Genomic DNA, 26,051 nt, shown 5'->3' with positions numbered 1-26,051 from the left:
CTTCAGACTTTATTTAACTGATTCATTATCTCAGATTTTCAACTTCTTGTCTATAAAATGAGAAGAGTAACTTACCTCATGTGACTGTAGAGAAGAAACAAGGAAAAATATTGTAAATAAATGTAAACAGGTGGATCACAGTTGTTAGTATGAAACAAGTTGTTAGTCCCAACTAGAGTAGGGCCATTGTATCAATGAAATTTACATAAGTGTTGCTCTATCAAGTTCCTATTGATGTCATGAACACCATTTAGTTGGCACCAACTGTAGGATTTAGGTTTCTTTGTTTTATTTTTCATTGGGAACTTTTTCCTTATATTACTCACCCAGTTTATCGTCCCAGTGTTCAGAGTTTATTGCTATTTGATTTTCTTAAACCCTACTTCAAAAGGTAAAAGCCCCCCAGCCCCCCGCTCTTCAAATTACAATGCCTTCTGTAAGGAGTAAGGGAGAGGTGGCATGGAGGCTTTGCAAGATTGATCCCAACTTGTAGTCTGATGGTGGTACCTTCTTGGATCAGTGATGACGAACCTATGGCACGTGTGCCAGAGGTGGCACTCAGAGCCCTCTATGTGGGCACATGTGCTATCGCCCCAGCACAGAGTTTGCTAGAGTTTGCTAGTAGAAAGCCAGAGGGACATGGCACTTTGCAATAAATAAGTGGGTTTGGGGTTGCAGTTTGGGCACTCATCCCCTAAAAGGTTCACCATCACTGTTCTAGGTCTTATTTTTAAAGCAGTATTATGACATGCTTTATATCTTGTTCCTGCCAACTTTATTGAAATTAATGTTGAGTCATGTTGACCCATTTCTGGATTTCAATAGTATTCTGTTCTAATTACAAGTACATCCCTGTACATCATGTGTGTGCATGTGTATGTGCGTGTGTGTGTGTGTGTGTGTGTGTGTGTGTGTGTGTGTACATGCCTTCAAATCATTTGTAAACATATCACAACCCCAGATAGTGAGTATGAGAAATATGGTGTGGAGACAAATTGATGTTGTGAATTGAAGTGCCAGAACAGATACTGAACAAGATGAGGCAAACAAGTTATATTCCTTGTCCCTAAATGTGAACATTTTCAAATAAGGTCTTTGTAATTGCATTTGTTTTAGTGAAAATATACAAGCAGCTTGGAGTCAAAATTTTGCTTTCATTGTTTTAGTGTTCACTGCAATTTATGATTAATGAAATTCCTAACATTTTTAATGGCAGAATTATTTTTTGCAGTATTAAAGTAATTTTGAAAAACAGAAATATAATTAAGTATCAACAACCAGATAGCTTGTAAAATATTAATGCACAGCAGATATGATCAGTATTAACACTGAGCTTATCGTTTTCTTTGCTTGGTGTATTTTTGCTGATGTAACTGCATTGGAAAGTGGTTCAAAACAATGTCAGGGAGCCACAGCTCCCTTTCCATCTCTAGCCATGACTTGAAATGAAACTTTGGTCAGAACTTCTCATCCATGCTACAGTACCAGCAATGTCTTAACTAAATATATTTCAACTTAAATGTTATTGTATTATCTTGTGCTACAGACTTAGAATTTATTTATTCTTGTCAGGATACAAACACTGGCATAGTAATTTCATGGTAAAGAACAGTTTTAATTATACATTTTTTTTAAAAAAAATGTTTGTTCATAGAAAAGGAAAAGGGAAAATTATAAGAAAAAACAACAACATAAGAAACTGCCTCTATTTTTCAGTCTGCTCTAACTCGTAATGGGCTTCAAAGGTTACAGAAAAAAATAATTGCTTATTTTAGTTGCCTGAAATAATTTTAGTTTGAGGTGCTGCAGCTTAGTCTGGAAGGATATAAAGGTTGAGTATCCCTTTTGCAGAATTCCAGTATCAGAAATCCAAAATTGTCCACATGTTGGCTGAGATAGTGACAAACACTATTTCATATACGAAATTATTTAAAAATCATTTAAAAACATTTAATTTAAATTAATTAAATAAGAGAAAAAACGCGGATGCTCAAGCCCCATTCAAATGAATGGGAAGCCCCATTCAAATGAATGGGGCTCGTACCCATGGCGGCGCAGCAGCGGTGCAGTGGTGGTGCACAGGGCGCATGCCATGGGAGTGCACCCTGTTCATGCAAATGGGACGCGCCACCTCCGCGTGCCCCGCACGGCTTTGAGCATATGCTCCAAGCTGCATATAACGCAGGTGCACTGTATTCTGGTGGAGCCACATATCGTTCACAGGTCTACTTTACTCAATAATAATAATAATAATAATAATAATAATAATAATAATTGTTATTGTTATTATTTATATTTCGCTTAATCACTTGGAATTCAACCGGATTACACCAATAAAATGAGATACAGTTTAAAATTCTAAAAACCTCTATCCCTGCCTGCCAGTTATAAAAGCATAGTAATACTAAAAAGAGATTAAACCAGAAAGACATTCAATAGTATAAAATAACAGTTAAAATCAATAGAAGATTTGTAAGAAATTTATAGCAGGGTCCAGATAGGATGGAAAAGGGGATGGAGAAAAGAGGGAGGGAGGCAGGTAAATAGAGGTGGACCTAGTCTGGAAAGGCCTACTGGAAGAGATCGTCTTAATAGCCTTCTTAAAGGTTTCCAAGGTGGTAATCTGATGGATCTCATCCGGCAGGTTGTTCCAGAGTCTAGGAGCAACTGCTGAAAAGGAACTAGACAAGATAAGCAGAAAGGATTGTACTGTCACCCATCCACATTCTGCTGTTACTGCTGCTAACAATGGAAAATAAATTTCAGTAATCTTTCTCGGAGGTGCATGTGTTACAGCTGCTAAACACTATCTACAAATAATAATAATAATAATAATAATAATAATAATAATAATAATACCCTCATTGTTAAATATCAAACAGTGAAGTTGTGATGGACTTGGCTTTGAAACCCCAGGGATTCTATAGCATTGTACTGTAGTAGTCAATGCTGGGTTAGACAGACCAAATTCTGATTACTTGTTCTCAGAGATGTGTGGCATGGGCCATGTCTGCATGGGCTAGGATAGTCCGGGGGCAGCCCAGAGAATCTTGGTTCTGTAGCTGCCCTGACATGCCCCAATTACTTGGAACTCTGTGTCCATGCCACAACAGCTGTCTGCGTAAGCATCTTACAGAGCCACCCAGTGCATCTGCCACAGATTGCTCACTTCTGACCTTAGAATGAGCAACTTGCAATGGCTGTGGGTGCACCAGTTGGCTCAGCAAGGTGCCTATGCAGACAGCTGCTGCAGCACAGGAATTGAGGGTTCCAGATCTTCCCAGGTATATATAAAAATAATGGGTGTATTTTTAAAAAGCATTTTAAGGGTGTTATTTTCTCATTTGAGTGCAGAATGTGATGGACATCATCCAGCTAACTCATACCAGAACTGGGATTTGGGCCATGCATCATCTGAACAAGACAACACTAGAACAGGGAGAAAACAGGCCTTTTAGCACAGGCATAGTTTTCCTCATTTTCATGTAGCTCATGATTTTCTTGTGAAAAGAAAGGCACATCCTTTCCTTTCAAATTTGTTTAAAATAAAAGATTTGAAGAAATCTCTAGGTGGTACTGAGTGTTAGTTTTTATAATGTTCTTCTATTCCTAACTGTTCATTATTCCCTTTAGTTAAAACAAACAAATAAAAGCAGTAAAAAAGACTTCAAAACATAATAGACTGGATTAAAAGACTAGCAAGAGAATTATATAATCAAAACTAATTACCTCCTCATAAGTATGATGTAAAAAACAACAATAACACCCTAAGATTTCTTCATGTTTTAATCCTATTTCAGTAGATGGGTCTAAGTAGAGAAGAACAAATGATTAATCGTAACGATGATAACAACAACAACAACAACAAAACATTTATTTCTTACCCACCTCTCCCCATGGATCAAGACAAGGAACAATAGCAGTTAACAAACAACATAGGTTAAAACCAATCAGTCAAAACACACATCAATTTTAGAGGAGGTGACAGTGAAGATGAAACCCGGGAAAGCCCCAGGTCCAGATGGACTCACATCTCAATACTTCAAAGTCTTTGCAGCAGAATTAACATTGCCACTATTCAGAACAATACAGAAAGCCTCTCATGGGGAGACTCCAGAATCTTGGAAGAGTGCAATGATATCCTTAATGCACACGGCAGACCAAGATCCAACTGAGGTCTCGAATTACAGACCTATCTCTTTGCTAAATATAGATTATATGATCATTGTAACAGTACTGGCAGAGAGATTAAAGAAAATATTAATAAACTGGATACATTAAGCTCAATCTGGTTTTCTCCCCAGAAGACAATTAAAGAATAACACAAGGACAGTATTGGATATAATAGAATCTTACAGAAAATACAGTGAAAAGAAGTTGGCAATGATCTTTCTGGACACAACAATAGCCTTTAGTAATCTAAGATGGGAATTTATGAAACAGGTTTTATCAGAGATGAAGCAGGGAGAGAACTTTCTTAAGTGAATTAATAACATCTACTCATAATAACAGTGACACCATTATTAATACTAGCAGAAAACCTCCCAGAACTGGAACAACTACTAAGAAAGATCAAGGGGAAAAGTGGAAAAGCAGGCCTATTGCTGAACATAAAGAAAACAAAAATAATGACAATGAAGAATCTTGAAAAATTCAACCTAGACAATGAAGAAATAGAAGTGGTAAAGAGTTCTCATATTTGGGATCAAACATTGATAAACATTGATGCAACTGTCATCTTGCAGCCTGAAGGGAGTGAGGGGGCGGGAAAGGGCTAATTTGAATTTTTATTATATTCTGTATGTATTTTTATTTCTGTAACCCACCTGGATTCCATGTGATTGGGCGGGCTATAAATAAATAATTTATCATTATTATTATTAATAAAAATAGGGACTGCAGCCAGAAAATCAGAAGATTAAGAATGGGAAGAGTGGCTATGAAAGAATTAGAAAAGATTCTAAAATACAAAGATATGCAACTAAACACAAAAGTGAGAATTGCACAAGCCATTGTATTCCCTATTACCATGTATGGGATGTGAGAGCTGGACAGTGAAGAAAGTGGATAGGAAGAAAATCAATTCATTTGAGATGTGGTAGTGGAGAAGAGTGCCTAGGATCTCATGGACAGCCAAAACACCAAATGAATGGGTCCTGGAGCAGATCAAGCCAGAGATCTCCCTGGAAGTCAAGATGACAAAACTGAGGCTGTTGTACTTTTGGGCACATCATGAGAAAGGAGAAGTCACTGGAAAAAACCAATAATGTTAGGTAAGGTGAAGGGAAGTAGAAAGAGAGGAAGGCCACATGCTAGATGGATGCACTCTATTAGGGAGAACATGGCTATGAGTTTACAGGACCTAAGCAGAGCAGTGGAGGACAGAGAGTCTTGGAGATGTTTCATCCACAGGATCCCATGGGTTGAGATTGGCTCAAGGGAAGTTAACAACAACAACAACAACAACAACAACAAACCAAAGTAAAAATGCTCAGAACCTTGTAAATGGGGAAAAATCTAAAAAGATGTGAGATAACTAAAGGCACATGCCAAGGCTGTCATATATCCCCACTTCTGTTCATAATAGTCATTGCAGTTTTAACTAGGAAGATCAGGAAGGACCAAATAATCAAAGGGTTAAAAATCCAGGGTGAATCATATAAACAAAAAGCTTTTGTAGATGACTGTGTGGCTGTACAAACAGCCCGTTCAAGGGTAGCTCCATGCCACCCCAGAACGAGCTGGATTGTGGATGTGGCAGCTGCTAGCTACACCCCCAACCCACTGGAAAAAGAAGCCCCCAAAAGTAGTTTCTTTTCCTGGCATTACAGGGGTGCCATAAGGGCCATGGTGCACCCATATGACGTTCGCATGCACAGCGCCATCATGAGCAATGTCATCATGATGTGCACCATCTGTGCGAGCACGCTCCAAGATAGAGCCCGGGGTACACGGTAGAGTTTCTGAGCGTATAGAAACTCAGCCCCTGGACAACCCTACTTTGGGCCCAGGCGAGCACAAAGTGCCAGTCTGTCCAGGCCCTTAGTCATCTTTTTAGATGGTCCATGTGAGAGCATCATCAAATTAATGATGCTGCTAAAATAATTTGGAGAGATGTCAAGAATCAAGGTGAACAAGTCCAAAAGCTGAATCTCACCAAAAATCTGAACAAAGAAGAAGAATTGGCATTAAGTGGAAGATCAGGTCTGGAAATAGTGGATAAGGTAAACTACCTATGTTTACTAATTACAAAGAAAAAATTATAACTGTTTGACAGTAATTATAACAGAGTATGGAATACAATTAAAAGAGATCTAAAGAAATGGACAAAACTGAGCTTATCATTATTAGACAGGATCTCCGTGATCCAGATGTGTGTACTGCCAAAACTATTTTATGTGTTCCAAAATATACCAATAATAACTAATGACAAACCATTCCAACAGTGGGACAGAGAACTTTCTAATTTTACATGGTGTGGGGAAAAAACAAGAATCAAAAGGAAAACTTTACAAGACAGTAGAAACAGAGTTGGTTTGGGACTCCTAAATAAGAAGATATATTACCACGCATGTGCACTCTGTTGTATTAAAGAATGGATCATGCGAGAGAATAAGAGATTGTTAAAATTAGGAGTGGATTTATACTTCAGCTGGCATGCTTTTCTATGCTATAATAAGCTGAATGCCAACAAAGAGTTCAATAACCACTACATGAGGAAATCCCTCTTGAGAATATGTTACTAAAGAAGGAAGATGGAAAATATCAAATAAAGATAAGAGAAGAACAAAACCTAGAAGGACTAAATTGGCATTGATTTCTTCACTGTAAATTGCTAGAAGACTTTAGAAGAGATACCAAATTAGACGGAAGAAAAATAGGGAAAACGGAATGGACATACTTTTACAATCTGAAGACAAAAAGATGATAACAAAAATTTACAAATTATTCATGTCAATAGAAAACGAAGAAGAAACAGTGAAAACGAATACTGTGTCCTGGGCCTGGAACATCAGCGAACCAATTCAATTAGAAGAATGGTTTAAAGTCTGGAATAAGAACTTGAAGTTCTCAAAGAGAATTATTGTACAGTCTTCCATAGGTGTTATCAAATATCAACCAAACTAACAAAGATGAAAAGAGTCCAAATCCACCTGCTGGAAATGTGGAAAAAAGGAGGGCACCTTCTATCACATGTGGTGGCAATGAGAGAAGGCAAAAAGCTTCTGGAAAGTTATATACAAGAAAATAACTGAAACATTAAAAATCAATTTTAAAATGTCACCAAAGTTGTATCTCCTAAATATGCTGACAGGATAGATGGCAATTTAGAAAGGAGATAGAGGAAAACTTTCTTTATATGGCGACGGCGCGAGAATCATACATGCCAGAAAGTAGAAAGAACAGAAGATCCCTAGCAGTGAAGACTGATTTATAAAAATGTTAGATATGGCAATAATGGACAAAATTTTAAAAACCATCTAAATAACAACCTTACCAAAAATATGAAGATAAATGAAAGAATATAATCATGTTGTGGGAGAAAATTCCAGAAAACCCTTTGAAATAAGAGCTAAAACTGTAAATAGAGGAACTAACATAGAATCCAAATTCAAAATAAAATATAAGAAATAGGAAAGAAGGCTGTAAATTAAAGATGATAGATCTCTTTTGGGTTACTGCTGTTATTAATATTTTTTCAATGTTAGTGACAAATGATAAGATATATAACTAAAGACAATATAACTTCTATATACAGGAAATAGTCAACCCAGGTCAATTGAGCCAGAAAATCTTTGAGAAGGAAGGGGTATGAAAGATGGTGTGATTAAAAGTAAAAGGATATGGAAGATGACGAGAGTGAGTGATTTCAAGATTGATTATCAAGGGGTGAAATAGAACGCCTCTTTGCACCACCATCCAGGCAGCTTCAGAGTGCAGTGTTTTGACACACATGGGCTGTCCTCCGAGCGTCTTAGGGCTGTGGTGGTTACACACCACAAGCCCCCAACATGCTGGGAAGCCACTTCAGTGCTGTGGAAAAGCCGCTAAAAGCAGATTAGGGCCTCAGCATGTGGCTGCCATGGCCCCAATCTAGCTTTGTCAGAGGCAGCTTAAAACCACCCATTTGAGGCAGTCTGTTTCACCTCCAAAACTCTTTTGTCTACACAGCTACAATGTAATGAACATTGTAATTTTTTTATACAGTCATATGTGGGCACGCTATATGTGGATTTGAGCATATGCTCAAACCTGTATAGAGCTGCGGGGGCACAAGAGGTGGCACATCCCATTGGAATGAATGGGGCATGCGTCCGTGGTGCGCACGTGCATCGCTCTGCCACATGCATGAGCCCCATTCATTCCAATGGGGTTTGAGCATGCGTGGAATTTGGCTTACGCGGGTGGGGGGCATCCGGAACGGATCCCCCACATAAGCCGAGGGCGCACTGTACTATAAAATATATAAACATTTATATTAATTTAAAAAAACCATCAATTTAAAAGGACAAATAAAATATACACAAATTAAAACAATCCACATCTAAAATTAGTAATTTAAAATACACAATTTAAAAATAATCTCGATAAGCTTGCTAGAACAGATTACTTTTTAATGCTTTAATGCTCTTTTAAATTCAAACCGCATATTCAGCTGTTGAATCTCTTACGGCAGGTCATTCCACAGTCTAGGGGCAGCTGAAGAAAAAGTCCTTAGGCTGACAATTACCAGATCCTGGCTGACTGGAGTAGATGTCTGCTAGAGGACCTGAGTGTATGGGACACATTATATGGGAGGAGGTGATCCTGTAGATAACCTGGACCCTAACTATGTAGGACTTTAAAGGTAATAACCAACACTTTGTACCTTGCCCAGAAACTGACTTCTGGTGAAGTGATTTTAATATTGGTGTAATGTGGTCACTCCTGGATGTTTCAGTAATCAATCTGGCTGCCATGTTTTGAACAACCTGAAATTTCCAAAATTGGTACAGAAGTATTCTAATAAATAGGGCATTGCAGAAGTCCAACCTTGAGGTCACCAGTATGTGCACTACCATCTTTAAGTCCTCCAGAGATAGGTAGGGACATAACTGGTGTAACAGCCAATGCAGATAGTAAGCACTCCTGGCTGTCACATCTATCTGAATTGTCGTTTGGAACAATGGATCCAGAAACACCCCCAAACTGCAAACACGGTCTTTCAGGGAGAGTGTAACCCCATCCAGGACTGGTTAACACACATCCAAACCCAAGTTAGGACCTTTGACAGTAAGCACCTCTGTCTTGTATGGATTGAACTTCAATTTATTTTTCCTCATCCAGACCATTACATTGTCCAGGCATTCATTTGGAGGAGACAGAGGAGCTGAAGCTGTGTCTGAAGGCATAGAGAAATATATTTGAGTGTCATCAGCATACTGATATCACTCCACCCTATGCCTCCAGATGATCTCTCCCTGCAGTTTCATAACACTGGGTATAGAATGGCACCTTGTGGTATATCACAGAACAGCTCCTTTTTTGAGGAGCAACTATCCTCAAGCACCACCATCTGGAACCTACCCTAGTGATCTCACAACTTGATTACTGTAACGTCCTCCTGGCTGGGCTTCCTCTTTCTCACCTCCGTCCTTTAATCTCTGTTCAGCATTCAGCTGCACGCATTATCACTTCCACCCACCGTGCTGACCACAGCTCTCCTGTGTTGGCATCCCTTCACTGACTCCCCCTCCCTTTCTGCATTCAGTATAAGCTCCTGCTGTCGACATTTAAAGCCCTCCATGGACTGCCCCCTCCTTACTTATCAGACCTTCTTTCTCCTCACCTTCCCACCAGGGCCCTCCGTTCTGGTAGTCAAGGTCTGCTGTCCCAGCCCAGGATTTCCTCTACCCTATCCCGGATTCGCCCCTTTTCACTTGCTGCCCCTCACTCCTGGAACCTTCTTCCCCCACAAGCAAGAGCCATCACTTCTTTAACCAGCTTCAAAACAGAGTTGAAAACCATCCTGTTCAGAGAAGCCTTCCCAGGCATTGCATAATTGTCGCTTACTATTTGATGTTCTTTTGGTGCCTCTTTATCAAACCATTTCATGTATTGCTATGTACTGTATATACATTATCCTACTTGAGAGTATATATTTTCCCTGGAAAATGATTAACCATCCATTATGAAGCCAAGCCCTCCCTCCAGTCCATCTGCCTTGGTCCAGGCCTTGGAGGTTGAGAGGAACTGCTGGACCTCTTACCCTTTCCCTCCACCACTCCCTTCTCCTTCTGTGTCATGTCTTTTTAGATTGTAAGCCCGAGGGCAGAGATCCATCTAACTAAAAAGATTGCATGTACAGCGCTGTGTAAATTTACAGTGCTTCATAAATAAAGGTTAATAATAATAATAATAGGGCTGAAACCACTGAAGCACAGTGCCTCTGATACCCAAATCCCCCAGGCATTCCAGAAGGATACCATGGTCAATGATATTGAATGCCACTGAGAGGTTCAAAAGCACCAGCAGGGACACATTCCCCCTGACGATGCTCAGACGGAGATCATCCACTAGAGTGACCATAGTAGTCTCCTACTCTGAAGCTGATTAAAATAAGTCTACATAATTTGTATCATTTGAGAATGTCTGGGATTGGAGGCAACTTGGAAAATCAACACTTGTATAAGTTCTGTTCATTCACTTAGTTGACTCTAGTTGGGACTATCAAATAGATTTGACTGTAGTTAATTTTTTTCCTGCAAAAATGTTATGGCTTGATAAGAAAAGACTTCACTAGTTTTCGGATGGGAGGGAATGCAAACCTTTTTTGTGCAAGAAACTTTCTGGCTTGTTGTTTCAAGGTGGGCTGCATGTACACTGTAGAATTAATGCTGTTTGACACTGCATTTAACTGCCATTTCAATGCTATGGAATTCTGGGATGTGTAGTTGTAATGACTGGGCCTCCAGTCATTGGAAGACTTCTGCCAGGTAATAAGTGTAAGTTGGAAGGGAGGCACATGCAAATAGGTAATGACATCACAGCTGACGGAAGGCTCACTTGACCAATTGGTGAACAGGAGCGAGAGTTTCTTCCAGAAGCTTCTAAGAGAAAAAGCCTCTGAGACCAGGTGACAGTTGGAGAGTGAGTTAGAGAGAGAGTCTTCAGCAGTTAGTGGTTTCCACGTTGAGAATTTGAGAAGGAAATCTCTCCCTTGAATTAGTTTTACAGGTTAGGAAAACTGTAGTGTTGTGCCTATAGCAAGAAGGCATAATTCAGGCAGATAGGTCTATGCTATGCTAAGACCTGTAACCATATTTCAAAGCCATCAAAGCCAGCATATTATATCCATATATCAGTTAGGTGAGAATGTAGCAGATTAGAACGTTTAGGCCTTATTTATTATTTTTCCGGTTGCTTGCATGAAATGAATACTTTTGGAATTACACACATTGTACCTGCATGGCCTTTAGGGTTTTGAATGATTTATATCTTTTTGTTCTGTTTTGTTTAATTATAATAAATACTTCCTTAAAAGTATCTGCTACTTCTACACTCCTTTACACATGTCCCAGCTCGGTTGATGCTTGAGAAGATTAGCAAGAAGTAGAACTAGAAGTCCTTAACAAGTACCAGTGTATGTTAAGGGAAATCGAATACGAATTCACTGCGTAGTGGCACCGTGATTCGAGGATCTCCAGAGGTCATCTTCAACTTCACAAGGAGCAGGAACATAGACTAGGAGACTCAGGGAGAAGCTAGGATCTGCTGGGACTAAGAGCCAAGGCGGGCCTGCTGTTTGGCTGCTTAGACCACAGGGGAATCATCACAGTAGTTTTGTGAGATTCCTTTCTGGAATCCTCTCTCCATCTGCTTGTTCCTGGACTGAAGAGTTGCAAAGAGATATTCCCAGGAGATTGGGCAGCAGGGTGGGTGAGGTGGGGTGGACTTGCCTCCTAGGAGGAACAAAAAACTCCAGGACAAGGAATGCTCCAGGTGCTTCCCCAGCTCTTGTTTTTCTATTCTCCCTCATTCATTTTTATCATAACTGTTAGATGATGAGCTTATCTTTGTCTCTTTTATCTTTCAGTTTCTGCACACTTAAAGGGTTTTAGGCACTTTTCTAGTCTTAATATATTTACTGGTTCCTTTCTTAAGGCTCCACCTAATTAATTTTATTAGGATTACAGATTAGTCATAAGAAAGACAAAAACAGAACATACCAGAAAATCAAAGGTTTTTTTGTAAGCAACCCAGTTCCCAAGTACAAGAATTGCTGTAGACAAAAGCATATCTCAGTTAATGTAGGCTCTGACAAAGAAGCTCTTTATTCTGAAGGTGTTTTTTCCCCTCTAAGAAGAAGTTTTTTTCCCTAGCTGCATTGGCATTGGGAGAATAGCGAAAGAGGATTAGAGAGAAACAGACATTTGATGACCAACCATGAAGTATCAAGCCCACACAAGTAAATGAGGGCTACTTTATTTAACTAAATTTGGACCTGGGGGTTAAAACAACATGGGTGTCCACATGGCTTGCTCCCAGTATGGGATGAACACCTACTGGCAGTCCGCTCCATGAGACATCAAGCTACACCTCTTTGTTTTAATTTTTGTTTTCTGCATTCCCACCATGTATGTGCACCATTACCCAAACATTGCACCTGAGACTGGCAATTACCTCCCTCTTCCCACCCAGTTCCTACACTATTGGATGTACTGTGCGACTAGCCACAGAGTCACATAAACAATACACCACCCACATAGTGCATCAGTGCACCCAGCAACACATTGGCAAGCACAATCATGAAGGCCTGCCATACATGCCCACTTCATCTCCTTTCACCTCATGCACCCCACTGGACTGTCTTGTTTGTGTATATTTTAATTACATCCATTTCATTATTGACAACCAGCCCATTTTGGACTGTGGCAGTGACCGCTTCAAAGAGTGGGGGCGAAGTAGCTTCTGGCTGCTCCTTCTGCCCCCAGCAACAGCTTCTGGACTGGTTGACAGTGACCCTCTTTTTTCTTTCTTCATTTTGCTGGATAACCTCTGAGTGACCTGGACCAGATTAACTACCCAAAAGCTCTTGCAACTCCATCCTCCTGATTCCTGGAAGACAGGACAGTAAAACTGTAACAAGTGACACAAACATTGTGCATTGACTATAGAATGCATTAAATGTATCCACTTCCAGTACACGTTTCCTCAATAAGAAAATTTACTTCTTAAAAAACATACATAGCAACTGGAATCATTTTAGAACATAGATTGGAGGTCATATCACAATCAAAACAGAACATAAATTTGTTCTAGATAATCTGTAGACTTGTCAAAAAATAAAGGAATTTATGTGGATATCAGAATTATATTAACACCTGATTTTACAAAAAGCTGACAACGACAGACCATTAGGTTAGAAGAGAAAGTTGTTACCTATCGTACCTATTTTTTCAGCTGTGCATTGACTAAAAGGCAAACACATTTTTAAAAAGAATGAAATTAAACTCTTGTGCCTGTGCAGCTGAAATGATATATACACACCACTGTGGAAATTGTTTTGCTATTGATGGGATAGTAGGGTGATGGGGATACTTTTTTCTAAGAGAAATCCATTTGTTCAGTATCAGTGTAATGTTGTCTCATTGATTCGCAATACTCATTGTCAGCATTTGTGTAGGGCGATCAGTGATGTCTCGGTGTTGTAAACAAGGTGCAAACTTAAGAATCCAAGAGAAGCAGATTTCTTTGCTTCTCTAGGAGCTCTGACTCATTGACTCGATGAGACTCAAAAATTCCTCCTCCTCCTCCCTTCTCCTTCTCAAAGTCTCACATTAAGTAGATTGGTTGACATTAATTAATCTTGTACACATATTCACATCATTTAGAATGAGCTGTGTAGTATTTTGCCCATTAGTGCTGGTCCAGACTCCAGACATCCATTGGAAACTGCAAATAGAACTGACGCGCATGCAATGAAAATCTTATAATAGCCTTTTACATCCATACAAGTTGGAAACAGGGTGGCTCTTTTCTTAGTTTAGGATGAATACATGTGTTTAGGGGATGAGAGTAAAGTGTCTATTCTTACTTCCTTATCATTTTTTCAACCATCCACAGAAGTGCATCAAACTGTTCTAATGTGATATAGGCCCCAAACTCAAAGAATTCCTGTAGATAAAATCCACATGGAATTAGAATCCTAGTATGCTAGAGTTGGATGGAGCCTCATGGCTATTAAGTCCAACCCCCTACTCAGTGCAGGAGACACTAGCACCTCTCTAGGCAATTGGTTCCATCGCTGAACCACTCTTAGAAGATTCTTATTGTCTTTAATATTATTTTAAGGTTGGACCACTCACCTTTTAACTTATTATAAAACTGAAAAAAATGTTCTGACACATGGACTTCCAAGCATATAACATGATGGACAGACAAAAAAACAGTTTCATGCAATATATCTTCCTTGAAGAACTCGCCAAACAGATTTCATCTAGATGTCAGGGAAACCTGTTACTTTCATTTTTTCAAGCAAGCTGAGGCATATGGTTTATTCAGCTCCAAGACAAAATTTGTTTGTTTAGTATAATACGAGTGTGCTGCTGTTCTGAAGGGAAAACAAATATACTTTTCTAAAACCACCAGTCTGTTTCCCACATGTTAATGTTCACTACTGCAGTGTCTACATACTTCAATCTAAAAGAGAAAATATATACATACAGTAAAATAAATAACTGATTTATTTTGAATAATGTGTGGGCATCCAGTTAAGACATACACATGCACAACTAAACTTTTGAATATGAATACTGAACTTTTGTTGCTGCTGCAGGGAAGACTTTGTAATCTCACTCACACAAAGACCACATCTTTAAGAGAATTCATCTTTTTTCAGTGGGCCCCTCTTCATAGCCATTTAGTGGCTGATGGTATATGGGAGGCATTGGGAAAGCATTTGGTTATCTTCCTATACCCAAGTCAGAATAACAAAGGCATCCTCTGGGAAAGGATGGTAAGTCTGCCGTTTGATTTTACTACAGGGAGATATCCAGATGCTTCTCCAACACTAAACCAGCCACTAAATGGCCATGGAAGGTGCAGGAGGAAGGTGAGTTATATGAGAAGGGAGAAGAGATATGCATGTTACATGTGAAACCTGATGAACAAGGCATTGAACAGATGAATAAGAACTGAGAAGTGATGTGAAGATGGAAGACTTTGGTAGAAAGTGAGAATGAATAGAAGAATGGGCAAAAGAAGTTGAAGGAAATCAAGAAAGAAAGAGGGGAGGCAGAACAGGGAGATGATTATTAAGATACACTTTTAGTTGTATCTTAATAGAAAGGCTCTGTAAGGAGTAGGCAAAGAGATTTTGTACCCTTCAATTATGGTTCATAACCAGTTTTCTTGTTATCTTGCCTACAGAAAAGAATTGAGAGTGCTGGTGGGATTTTTTTTTTTTAAATTTATTATAACATACACAAATACAAATTCACAGTACAATCTTCCTACAAACAAGAAAAGACATACAAACATAACAAATAAGTACATCGAATACTGTATGACCGTGTCGGTGTTTGTTCCACTTAAAAGTACTTCCACACATAATATGATACTTTGTAAATATAATTTAAAAGACCATATTCCCATATCTGCAGTTCAAAAAAAAGTTCACCAATGTTATACATCTAAAGTAAACGCAATAAACAAATTCAGTTATATATACCAATCTGTTGATAATTCTTGAAGATAACATAAGACAAATAAACTGTAATAACAACAGGTTGAAATTCACCAAGCCTTACAAATCTATGGCATTATGAATCCACAATATACATCTAAACATTCCCATTTCTTATAGGTCTTTTCCACATCCTTATTCCTCATCATATCAGTCAAAATATCCATTTCTTTTGCTTCCCTCAATTTGGCTATCCATTCTTCTTCACAAGGTATTTCTTTCTTTTTCCAAAATTGTGCATAAATAATACGTCCCAGTGTGACCATATATAAGATCAGCGATGATTTTTCTTTTAGCTTTAGGTTTTCTAAAGTACCAGTCATATTTAGCAAAAATAAACGAGGGTCCAGTGGTAATTCTATTTGTAAAATATTCCCCATTAATCTATGTATATTTCCCCAAAATTCTTTTGCCATCTTACATTCCCACCAAAGGTGAAAAAAGGATCCTTCATGCTTTTCACATTTCCAACTACATTGTTTGCAGTATTATACAATTTCTTTATCATAACAGGAGTCATATACCATCTGTATAGCATCTTTGTATAGTTTATAATTTTGACAGACAGTAAATTTTTTAGTATCTTTCCAAGACTTTTCCCACAATTCTAAGTCTATCGAACATTGTAAGTCTTGAGACCATTTTACCATTGAATGTTTTACTGCTTCATCTTCCAATTGTCTTTCTTTCAAAATAAATGTTTCTTTCCCTCATCCATCAAAATTTTATCTAAATCGTTAAACTCTTTATTAACTCCTCTCTGTTTTAGATCTACTTTAAATCTTTCTGTAAGTTGGAAGTACAAGTACCAATCTACAGAATTAGATGGAAAGTCTTAACGGATGAGGTACTTAGAGGAGGCTGTGTATTACCTAATCGTGCTGGTGGGATTTTGATTGTTTGTTTCTCTTGCAACTTTTATTCTTTAATGCTAAAATTCTGTCTCAATCTTGTTCCAATTTGAAAACCTGAAATCTGTACTTGGGCCTTTCATTCAAATGAATAGTGAAGAGTGTCACTGGAGGAATGAAAGTGACGTTTTCTAACACACACTCCTCCAGTATGATTAACTTTTGGTTGATTCTGATCTTGGAAAACCTTTGAGAAGCATACCATTAAGAAGGGGATGGGTACTGATCCATTCAGTTTCCAAATGTTTAAATGACAGAAGGAATAAAACAAACAAAGAAAGAAACACACCTTCCTCCTGAGACTTGGAATGCTTGCATGGTTCAAAGTCTTATGTTCATGTTCCAGATTCCTAGGCTATATGTAAATATGGAAAAGAGAAAGGAAATAATATGGAGATGGCAGAATCGAGGGATAGTTAAAGGACATTTGTGCAGGAAGGTTAAAGTGTGACTATGCTGTTCTATTCACATTATAATAAAATGTATGAAAGATGCTATCATATTTCCAGACAGATTCCAACCAAAGAAAAGCCAATTTTCACATGGAAAAAGGAACAAATGTGAAAAAGCTCATAGTCTACAGGGTCATTTTTCAAAACAGAATTCAATACCATTGAAAATAGCATTTTGCCTAGAGTTGCTCAGTAATCCTTAAAACAACCTCAACCTTTTCCCATTTGCTCCCATTTTTGGGGTAAAAACTTGAATCATACTGGTAGCTCCAACTTGAATAGAACAAATGAATTGTTTGCTAAATGGTGAATAAATACTTCTATAAATATCATTGAATTTATGAGATCCCAACCCTGAGAAGGCTATACTTGCTGAATATCTGCATGTGTTACCTCTGTTAGAGGTATAAGAGCTCTGTGAGGGAGAAAGGTAAAAAAATAGCAATAATGAACTAACCACCTTGTTCTGAAGGCTGTGTACTCTTGTATTCAGTACAAATAATCTAAGAAAATCCTAAGTTTTGTTGTTGTTGTTGTGTATGTGTAAAGTAGGGGTGTAATTCTTCACTAAGTTTTTTTCTTTTTGAAGGAAGCAATGAGCAATTTTAGCAGTTTCCCCCCACTGCAAGACACTCTTTGAAAACCATGTAGTTATTGAACCCTAATTGCAATTTGGGACTTATTCAGTGCAAAATTTGCACATGGTTGCTTTGACCCACCCTTGGATACCAAGGGCTCACTGTACCTGATAGGGACAGTGAGGAGAGGGGTGGGTTAATTAGCACCAAGTTGGAAGGTAAGATGATTGAAAAATAAATAAATAAATAAATAAATAAATAAATAAAGCAGGGGAAAAAGCACAAAGCAGAGCAAACCCCCTGGATGAAGATGATAAAGTTGGAAGGAATACTGGAGCTGAGAAAGACAAGTGGGAAAGAAAAGCAGGGATAATGAGGAGAAGTAGGACTGTGGAACAATATGAGATTTTGAACTAAAGTGATGCTGCAGCTAACTTTCACTTATCTGTCATAATGAAAGGGAGAGAAAGTGAGTCTCTGTTTCTACACATAGATTCAAAACCATGTAACCTGGACATTCAAAGCCAACGCAATATTAAGTTTAAAACATATAAATCATGAGGCTGGTGCAGCAAAAGATGAACCTGTAAAAGAGACTAGAACTGCATCAATCAATTGTTTGGTTAGCAGATAGCTGCCAGGATTGAATCCAAATGTTCTTCTCTTTCTTAATTAGATGACAAGTGACATTCCAGATTTTATAGGGCTGCAACACTGTGGTTACTGGGTTGGACAGAGGTTTTGTGCAAACACTTATCTGTGTAGCTAAAGACAGACACACAAAAGTCTGCTTTCCTGCATGCTTGAGTCCAGATGGATTGGAGCAGTTGGTTTTTTATTTAATTGGCACTTTATGACTCATTAATAATAACACTGAAGAGTTTTAATTCCATGTTCTTTTAGATTAACATAACATCACAGTAAGATACATACATATTTCTCACTATCATCATACCCCATTTTGGAAATGATTTAACTTACAATGGAGTTGATTGCATGCACTTTATCCTGCCGTTTTCCCGAGGGGATACACGTGCATTTAACTTCAAAGACTGGTCTTACCTCATTCTCCCGTCTGCAGCCATATGCAGCCCCTTATGCAACCCAGGCTTATCCTGTGGCTTTTCAAGGATGATCCCATCCTTGAAAAGCTGCAGGATAAGCCCAGTTTGCAGATGGGCTGCAGACGGGAGAATGCAGTATGACCCACTTTGAAGTTAAATGTCCGTTTATCCCATTGGGAAAATAGCAGAATTAAATGTGTGCAATAATCTCCAAAGAGGTTTCCCTATTGTAAAAATGAGAAAAGGCATGTTGAGTCTTCCTGAAACAGATTTAAAATTGCATGCTTAAGTCATTTCTCATGGAGACATATAATAACACCTCTTTTCTCCCTGTTTTTCTCCCCATATTTGGGGTTACAGGTTATCAGCAGGTAGCCTACCTTTGCCATCTCAATATGATATGGACCCTAATAGTTCTGAGGAGTTTTATCAGGCTGTACACCATGCTGAACAAACCTTCAGGAAAATGGAAAGCTACCTGAAGCAACAGCAACTCTGTGATGTTATTCTGATTGCTGGAAGCCGTAAAATACCTGCACATAGGTGGGTGATTAGATACAGTGTTTATATTAATAAATAAATACCTTGGTCATGTGGACTGTATGTAAATGGATGGTGATTATGTTTGATTCTAGCAGATGTGGTCTTGCTTCAGAAATTGCTTTGTTATCTCACAAATAATACCTAGTTGACACTATAGGTACAGTTGGCCCTCCACACTTGTGGGTTTAACTATCTCAGATTTAAATATTCATGTTTGCTGAGGATGGAGAGTGAGCAGATGGGTGAGCAGGCAGCTGGATGCAGGGCACGAGGACCCTTAATTACTCCTGAGGACTCTCCATTGCCCCTCTCACCTCTGCTACCATTGGTGCTGCAAATGATGGCCCTCAGAATGAGCCTGTGTCTCAATCACCCACTAGTCCACCAGGCATCCATCCATCTGTATTGTACCCTCAGCTGTGCTGCACTCTACCCACCTGCCTGCTCACCCAACCCTGATCTCTTTCTCCAGGTAGCAGGCAGAGGTAGCAGCAGCACCTGCCAGAGAAGAGAAGGAAGAGAGTCTTCTCCCTGTGTGCCCCTTGTGGCCTCTCTATGGGCCATCCCCAGCTGCCCTCCTGGGCTCTTTCTTGTCTCTACAGCGGGCCCCTCCATATGTGCCCCTGCCTCAGGAGAGAGAGGCAGGAAGGACAGGTGCAGGACTCCATATCTGAAGCTGGAGTGAGCCCGCCAGTGACCACAGTGGTCCTGGAGCCCCCAACTACACTCTCTGACCCATCCTCAGTCAAATCTCTAAGGGCAGCTAGAGATATTTGCATCCCACGCCCATTTTAATGTGGGTCCTGTGCCCCTAACTCCAATAAATGTGTAGGGCTGACTGTGTATATATATTTATTCAATTTTTTTAAAAGATCAATTAATTTTTCTTATGCCATTTCTTCAGACTTAGACTCACAATATGATTTATAATGGGTACAAAATAATAATAATAATAATAATAATAATAATAATAATAATAATAATAGGATTTGTTTATATTTTCCACCTCTCCCTGCAGATCGAGGCATGATTAGAACAGAGATAAAAATACAAAAAAGCATAAAAACATAATAAAACATATATTAACCCCTAACCTTCCCACCATTACAAATAGTAAAATTCAATAACAGTTAAAAATTACATCAATAATATATCCTAAAATAAACAGGATGGAGTGGGCAGATTGAAGGTGGATGAGGCTATCTTTCTTTATTTTTTTCTTTGTGTGGTCTGTCTGGGAAGGCCTGCCAGAAAAGATCCGTCTTGACAGCCTTTTTAAAGGTGTTTAAGGTGATGATAAGGCAGATCTCTTCTGGTAGGTCATTCCACAGTTTTGGAGCAGCAGAGAAGAAAGTCCTCTAGGAAGGTGCAGCCAATCTGGTCATCTGTGGCTGCAATAAAGTCTTCCCCAGAGGATCTGAAAGTGCATACTGGATTATATAGGGAGAGGCACTCCCTCAAGGAACCTGAACCTGAGCCATGTAGGTCTTTAAAGGTAATAACCAACACCTTGTACTGCACCCAGAAGCTAATTGTCAAATGTACAGCAAATTAAAAATGAAAGAATCATATGTGGTGTAAGTTGTTTGAGGGTTGGACTAAGGGGCTGTATAGACCAGCCAAAAGGGTTGGCATCAGGGTACAGTAGGAGTGTGGCAACCGCACGCCTCACACCCCAACTCCACCCCCAAGCTGCCGGGAAGCTGCCAAGCCGACCAGACAGCAGGTGGATCCACAGCATTTCTTCAGCACAGTGTTTAGACATGCTGTGTCCAAAAAAATATATTAAAAAATGCAGTAAAAGTGCCACAGAAGCAGCAAAAGCAGTTTTTTCCCCCAAAGGTGCAACATTTTGCTGCTTCTTTTGGGGGCAGAAAAACGCTGGATTGGGGCTGCAGAATGCAGTTGGCTGGGCATGACATTGCTGCACCCCAATCAGGCAAGCAAAGGGGCAGCGGCAAGCCGCTCCTTTGGAACCATCTTTACAGCCCCTAAGTCTCTGGGAGACCAATGTTTGTAATAAATAATATAATAGAACTTTTATTTATATTCCCCTTTTTGTAAAAACTATCAAAGCAGCTAACAACATGTAAAATCATACAATAATATAATATACACAGTACCCCCTTAAAAAGAATTAAACAATTTGAGATTAAAATTACATAAAATATTAAAATATAAAATCAAATAATTGTGGGCATAGATGTCATTAGTGTATGGGAGTGGTCATTATGTGCTTGTTATATATATGCCATAGAAAATCACTGGGTGACTGGGTGACACTCTTACAGCTTAAGAGGAAGGCAATTGCAAACCTCCTCTGAATAAATCTTGCTAAGAAAAGCATATGCTAGGATCACCATAAGCTGGGGCCACCTTGAAGGCACATTAGAATAACAACAGCATTAAACATTTTTTTAAAAAAACATGGCACTTTCCATTATCTGATCATTATTTAATTTCTTTTACTCTTGTTCATATTCCACCCCCTTGTCATATTGTTTGACGATATTTTCGTGGTCTTCAGTCTGTTAATCATGACCATCTCAGTCAGACCTTGGATTCTTCTTTCTCTTCTCTAAATCTTGGGGACTGCTGATTCTTCAATGTCTTTATTTAACTCCACTCTTTCTTCAGCTCTTAACAGCTTTGCTCCTCTATTTGTATGTGCATCTTCCTTCATGACTAGACCTCACCCCTTGCTTGCTCCCACAGTTGGGTTTCTCAACTTGTTCTTGTTCTCGAGTAGCTGAAAAGTTGTGGAAAAAGTCAAAGGAGTGGGCTGATTTTATTCATTATAAATTTATTTTTTCTCCCATTTCATGTTCCCTGTCTATGATGAAACAGAACTAATATAAATTATTGATCTGTGCCAATGAGAGGCACCCGCAGCATTTGTTTTCCACTTTCAAGACTTTGCTAAAACTTTCTCCTCCTCCTGTCTCTTCATTATTTTCTCCTAATGATTTTGCTACCTATTTCACCACCACAATTACTACTATTCATTCTGAGATTGTTCTTCCTGATTTTTCATCTACTACTAATCTTCAATCACTTTTGACTGAAAAAATTTCTGCATTACCTTCTGTCTCTGTGGATGAACTCTTCCTGTTTCTATGGATGAATTTTTGATTCTTCCTTATTGTGTATCCCCAAGATTCAGGCCATAGCCAAGGCATGCAGATATCTATAATATCACTAAATCTGACCATTTCTTTAAGCCTCCACTGCCAAGATTCTGGTCTATACTCTTGTGGTCTTGTTACTGGATTTTTGTAACTTCCTTCTGGCAAGGCTTCCTCTTTCTCACCTTTAATTTCTGTCCAGCATTCAACTTCATACATTTTCATGTCTGCTCACTGCTTCGATCACATTTCTCCTTTATTATCACTCCTCCATTGGCTCCCCCTCCCTTTCCATATTCATTATAAACTTCTGTTGATAGCTTTTAAAGCCCTGCATGGCCTGGCCCCTCCTTATTTATCAGAGCTTCTTTCTCCTTACTTTCCTACTCATGCATTCTGTTTTGGTAATCAAAGACTGCTGTCCCAGCCTAGGATTTTTACTGCTCCATCCTGGATCTGTCCCTTTTCACTTGCTGCCCCTTACTCCTGGAACCTCTTTCCCCCACAAGCACCATTCATCAGCTCTTTAACCAGCTTCAAAACTCAGTTAAAGACAATACTGTTCAGGGAAGCGTTCCCAGACATGACATGATTGTTATCCAATTTTATTTTAATTTGTCATCAGCTATATTTTATTGTTTGAATGTGAATATGTATTAATATGTATTATGTTTAATTATTTTCATAGTATGTATGCCATAGGCAGGATTATTTTATCAATTTTAATTGATTGTTTGTACAGTGCTGTGTAAATTTACAGCACTTTATAAATAAAGCTTAACAACAACAACAACAACACTTATTAAAAGGACTTTCTTTAGCAATAGACATTGTTTAAGGCCTGCCTGAGTAAGAAGGTTGGAAGGATAACAGGGAAGAAGCCAGCATAGCCTCTCTTGCAAGAGATTTCCTCAGCCTGGTTGTTTCTGTGAAGGAGATCCTCTCACTTACATCCTTGCTTACCAAACATGCCTCTGAAAGTGGCATGAACAGCAGAAGAATTTTCTCCTCAGATCTCAAAGCACAGGCAGCTTTCACTGGAAAAAAAAACAGTCTTTCACTTATAGGACAGAGTTCTTTCAAGGTAATTAATGTACAATTAAATCAAATTAACAATGAAATAACAAAAATAACTAACTTAAAATGAGACTCAAAGAGAATACAAACATTAAACACTGAACTCTTTCCTGAATTTTAAATATTAAATGTTTACACTGAAAGAGTTTCCACCATGGAGTCCCATAACATACCACCAAGAAGCAGCATCCAAGCGGCGATTCAAGAGTTAGGGACCGTGCACCAACTGCATGGTCCCTAACCCTAGGACGTCACGGCTGCGGCGTAAAGGTAGACTCCTGTCCATACGGGGGCCACCATCATGACATAAACAACATGCAGCATATAGGTGTCACCGTGCATCGCTTAAGTCACAAGTGCACCAATGCCGCATTTGTGAAGTCCATGTGGCATCTGAAGAAAAACTTTTTTTCCGGATTCGTTTTGGGGCAGAGGAACACCGCACAGTTTGGCTCCGGAGAAAAAACAGCCACCTCTAGCCCACCCTTTTGGGGCGGTATGTACTGGGCCCTAGTTACAGAAATGTTCTAAAGCATTGTAAATATAAACTCTGATCATTATCATCATTAAAAAGAATCACTGACCAAGCAAGTCAACACTGGTATTTTGAAGAATGCCTGACATTTTTCTTTTACACTGAAAGTAATAACTCTACATATCAAGTAAACTGATTATTGTAACAATATTTGAAATTGTGATAAGACATAACTTAGGGGAAATTATTACAAAAATATTTGGCATCTATGTTAAGTGTGCAGCAGGGCTAGCTTAATATGATCTTGGTAGATCTTTGTAGAAATGTAAGTAATTTCTCTGGATGTTCTTGCAAGGTAGGAAAAAAATAGAAAACTTTATATTGGCAACTCCATTTTAGGATAGGAAATGAAATAGGCAAAAGATGTAAAAGTTGGTTAAAAGTTGGCTCTTGTGTGGGTGTAAGCCAATATTTATTGTTGGAGTTGGAGCGCATGAATACTCTCTTCCCAGACAAAGGCAACAAAGAGTCTAACTTCTCAAGAGACAAGGGCAAGTGATGTCTGGAGGTAAGAGGGAAGCAAAAGACTTGAGTGTTTAGAACAAATAAAGATACAGAGAGAGTGAAACAAAGGGCAGCCATTACCTAGACTCCCTGCTCCCCCACTCACTTTATACAAGTGTTGATGCCTCTTTGCTTCCAACAATTTTAGTGTGGTATTGACCGTCTAGAGAGCCACTGTAGTGGGGAGGTTTGAGCATAGGGCTATGACTAGTGTCCAGGGTTTGAATCCGTCTGGATGGTCTTGGGCAAGCACACTCTCTCAGCCTTGGAGAAAGACAATGGCAACCCCTCTGTGAACAATTCTTGTTCATAGGTTCACCATAGGATCACATTAAGTTAGAAACAACTTGAAGGCACATAAGTTGATTGTCCAGATTGCTAAACTAGTTGTATCTGAGAATGTATCTGAGGTCTGAAATACATTGCAGAAATAATCCAGTGTGAGACTGCTTTAACTGCCCTGGCTCAGTGGTAGGGAATCCTGGGAATTGTAGTTTGTTGTGGCACCAGAGCTCTCTGACAGAGAATGCTAAATGACTCACAAAACTACAGTTCCTAGGATTCCCAAGCATTGAGCCAGGGCAGTTAAAACAGTCTGAAACTGGATTATTTCTGCAGTGTGTTTTGGACCTCAGTCAAATTTGTCACAGATTTTGTGCAATCATTTGGAAAACATAAAATAGCATTGAATTCATGGGTATCTGATTGCTTGGCTTCTATAGTACATAGCAATAGCTTTCAGAGTTATTAGGCTATTGCAACAAAAGCAAAAAAAAGAGTCTTCTAACATTATAAAAACAGGGTTTTGCTGTTTTTATAATGGCATAAGGCTTTGTTGACAACAGTCTGCTTTCACTTTAATGTCACTTCATGCATCTGTTGAAGTGGACTCCAATCCACACAATCTTATACCATTAAAAAATCTTAGCTTTTAAGATCTGTTGGTTTTGCGGATAAAAACATATTTATTTGATTGAGAGCTCTGGGCACAATGCTACTCAATTGTGTGTAGGCTTGCAAGATTCCTATTTCCTTTGAACAAGCATTTATTTATTTATTTAAAAAAACTCACCAGCCTATTTTTGAAGAAATACTTCTTTCCTCCTCCTCTGCACTCGAATATGTTGTTCACTTTGCTGTCCAATTACTGTACATATGTTTATCGCTATAGTTTTGCTTTAAAAAAATGCCTGATGAGAGCCTGTTGTTTGACAAAATAGTCTTAACATTTCTCAGTGGCAGTGACCAGTGTGTGGGAGCTAATAATTAGAGACTGAAAACAAAATGCACAGTTGGACAATGCTTTTATTGGAATGAGCTAAATGGTACACAGCTTTTTCAGAATTCTTCATCAAGCTAGGTGCTACAAAATTAGAGGACAGAGAAAGGAACAGCAAAGTCAGACAATGAGAAAAGGTCTAGAGCAGCATTTCCCAAACTTTGGTCCTCAAAGTGTTTTAAACTTCAGCTCCCAAAAGGCCTAGCGATTTGAGTCAAATATCAGGAATTATGGGAGCTGAAGTCCAAAACATCTG

At 38.8% G+C, this 26,051-nt stretch overlaps 1 protein-coding gene across 2 annotated transcripts in view; it reads left to right on the top strand.

Moving 5' to 3' along the window:
- Nucleotides 1-26,051, top strand: part of KLHL1 (kelch like family member 1) — a 193,180-nt gene that overhangs the window by 19,049 nt on the left and 148,080 nt on the right. For both annotated transcript variants that reach the window (XM_089507962.1, XM_089507961.1), the window contains exon 2: nt 19,093-19,275. In XM_089507962.1, the coding sequence (XP_089364088.1) occupies nt 19,093-19,275 (183 nt within the window). The remainder of the gene's footprint in view (nt 1-19,092; nt 19,276-26,051) is intronic.

The sequence above is a fragment of the Sceloporus occidentalis genome, unplaced genomic scaffold (genome assembly GCF_023333645.1).
Source record: "Sceloporus occidentalis isolate IW3139 unplaced genomic scaffold, rSceOcc1.0.p SCAF_2, whole genome shotgun sequence".
Classification (NCBI taxonomy): Eukaryota; Metazoa; Chordata; class Lepidosauria; order Squamata; family Phrynosomatidae; genus Sceloporus; species Sceloporus occidentalis.
The sequence above is the reverse complement of the archived record's forward strand: the minus strand, read 5'-3'. Positions and strand labels throughout refer to the sequence as shown.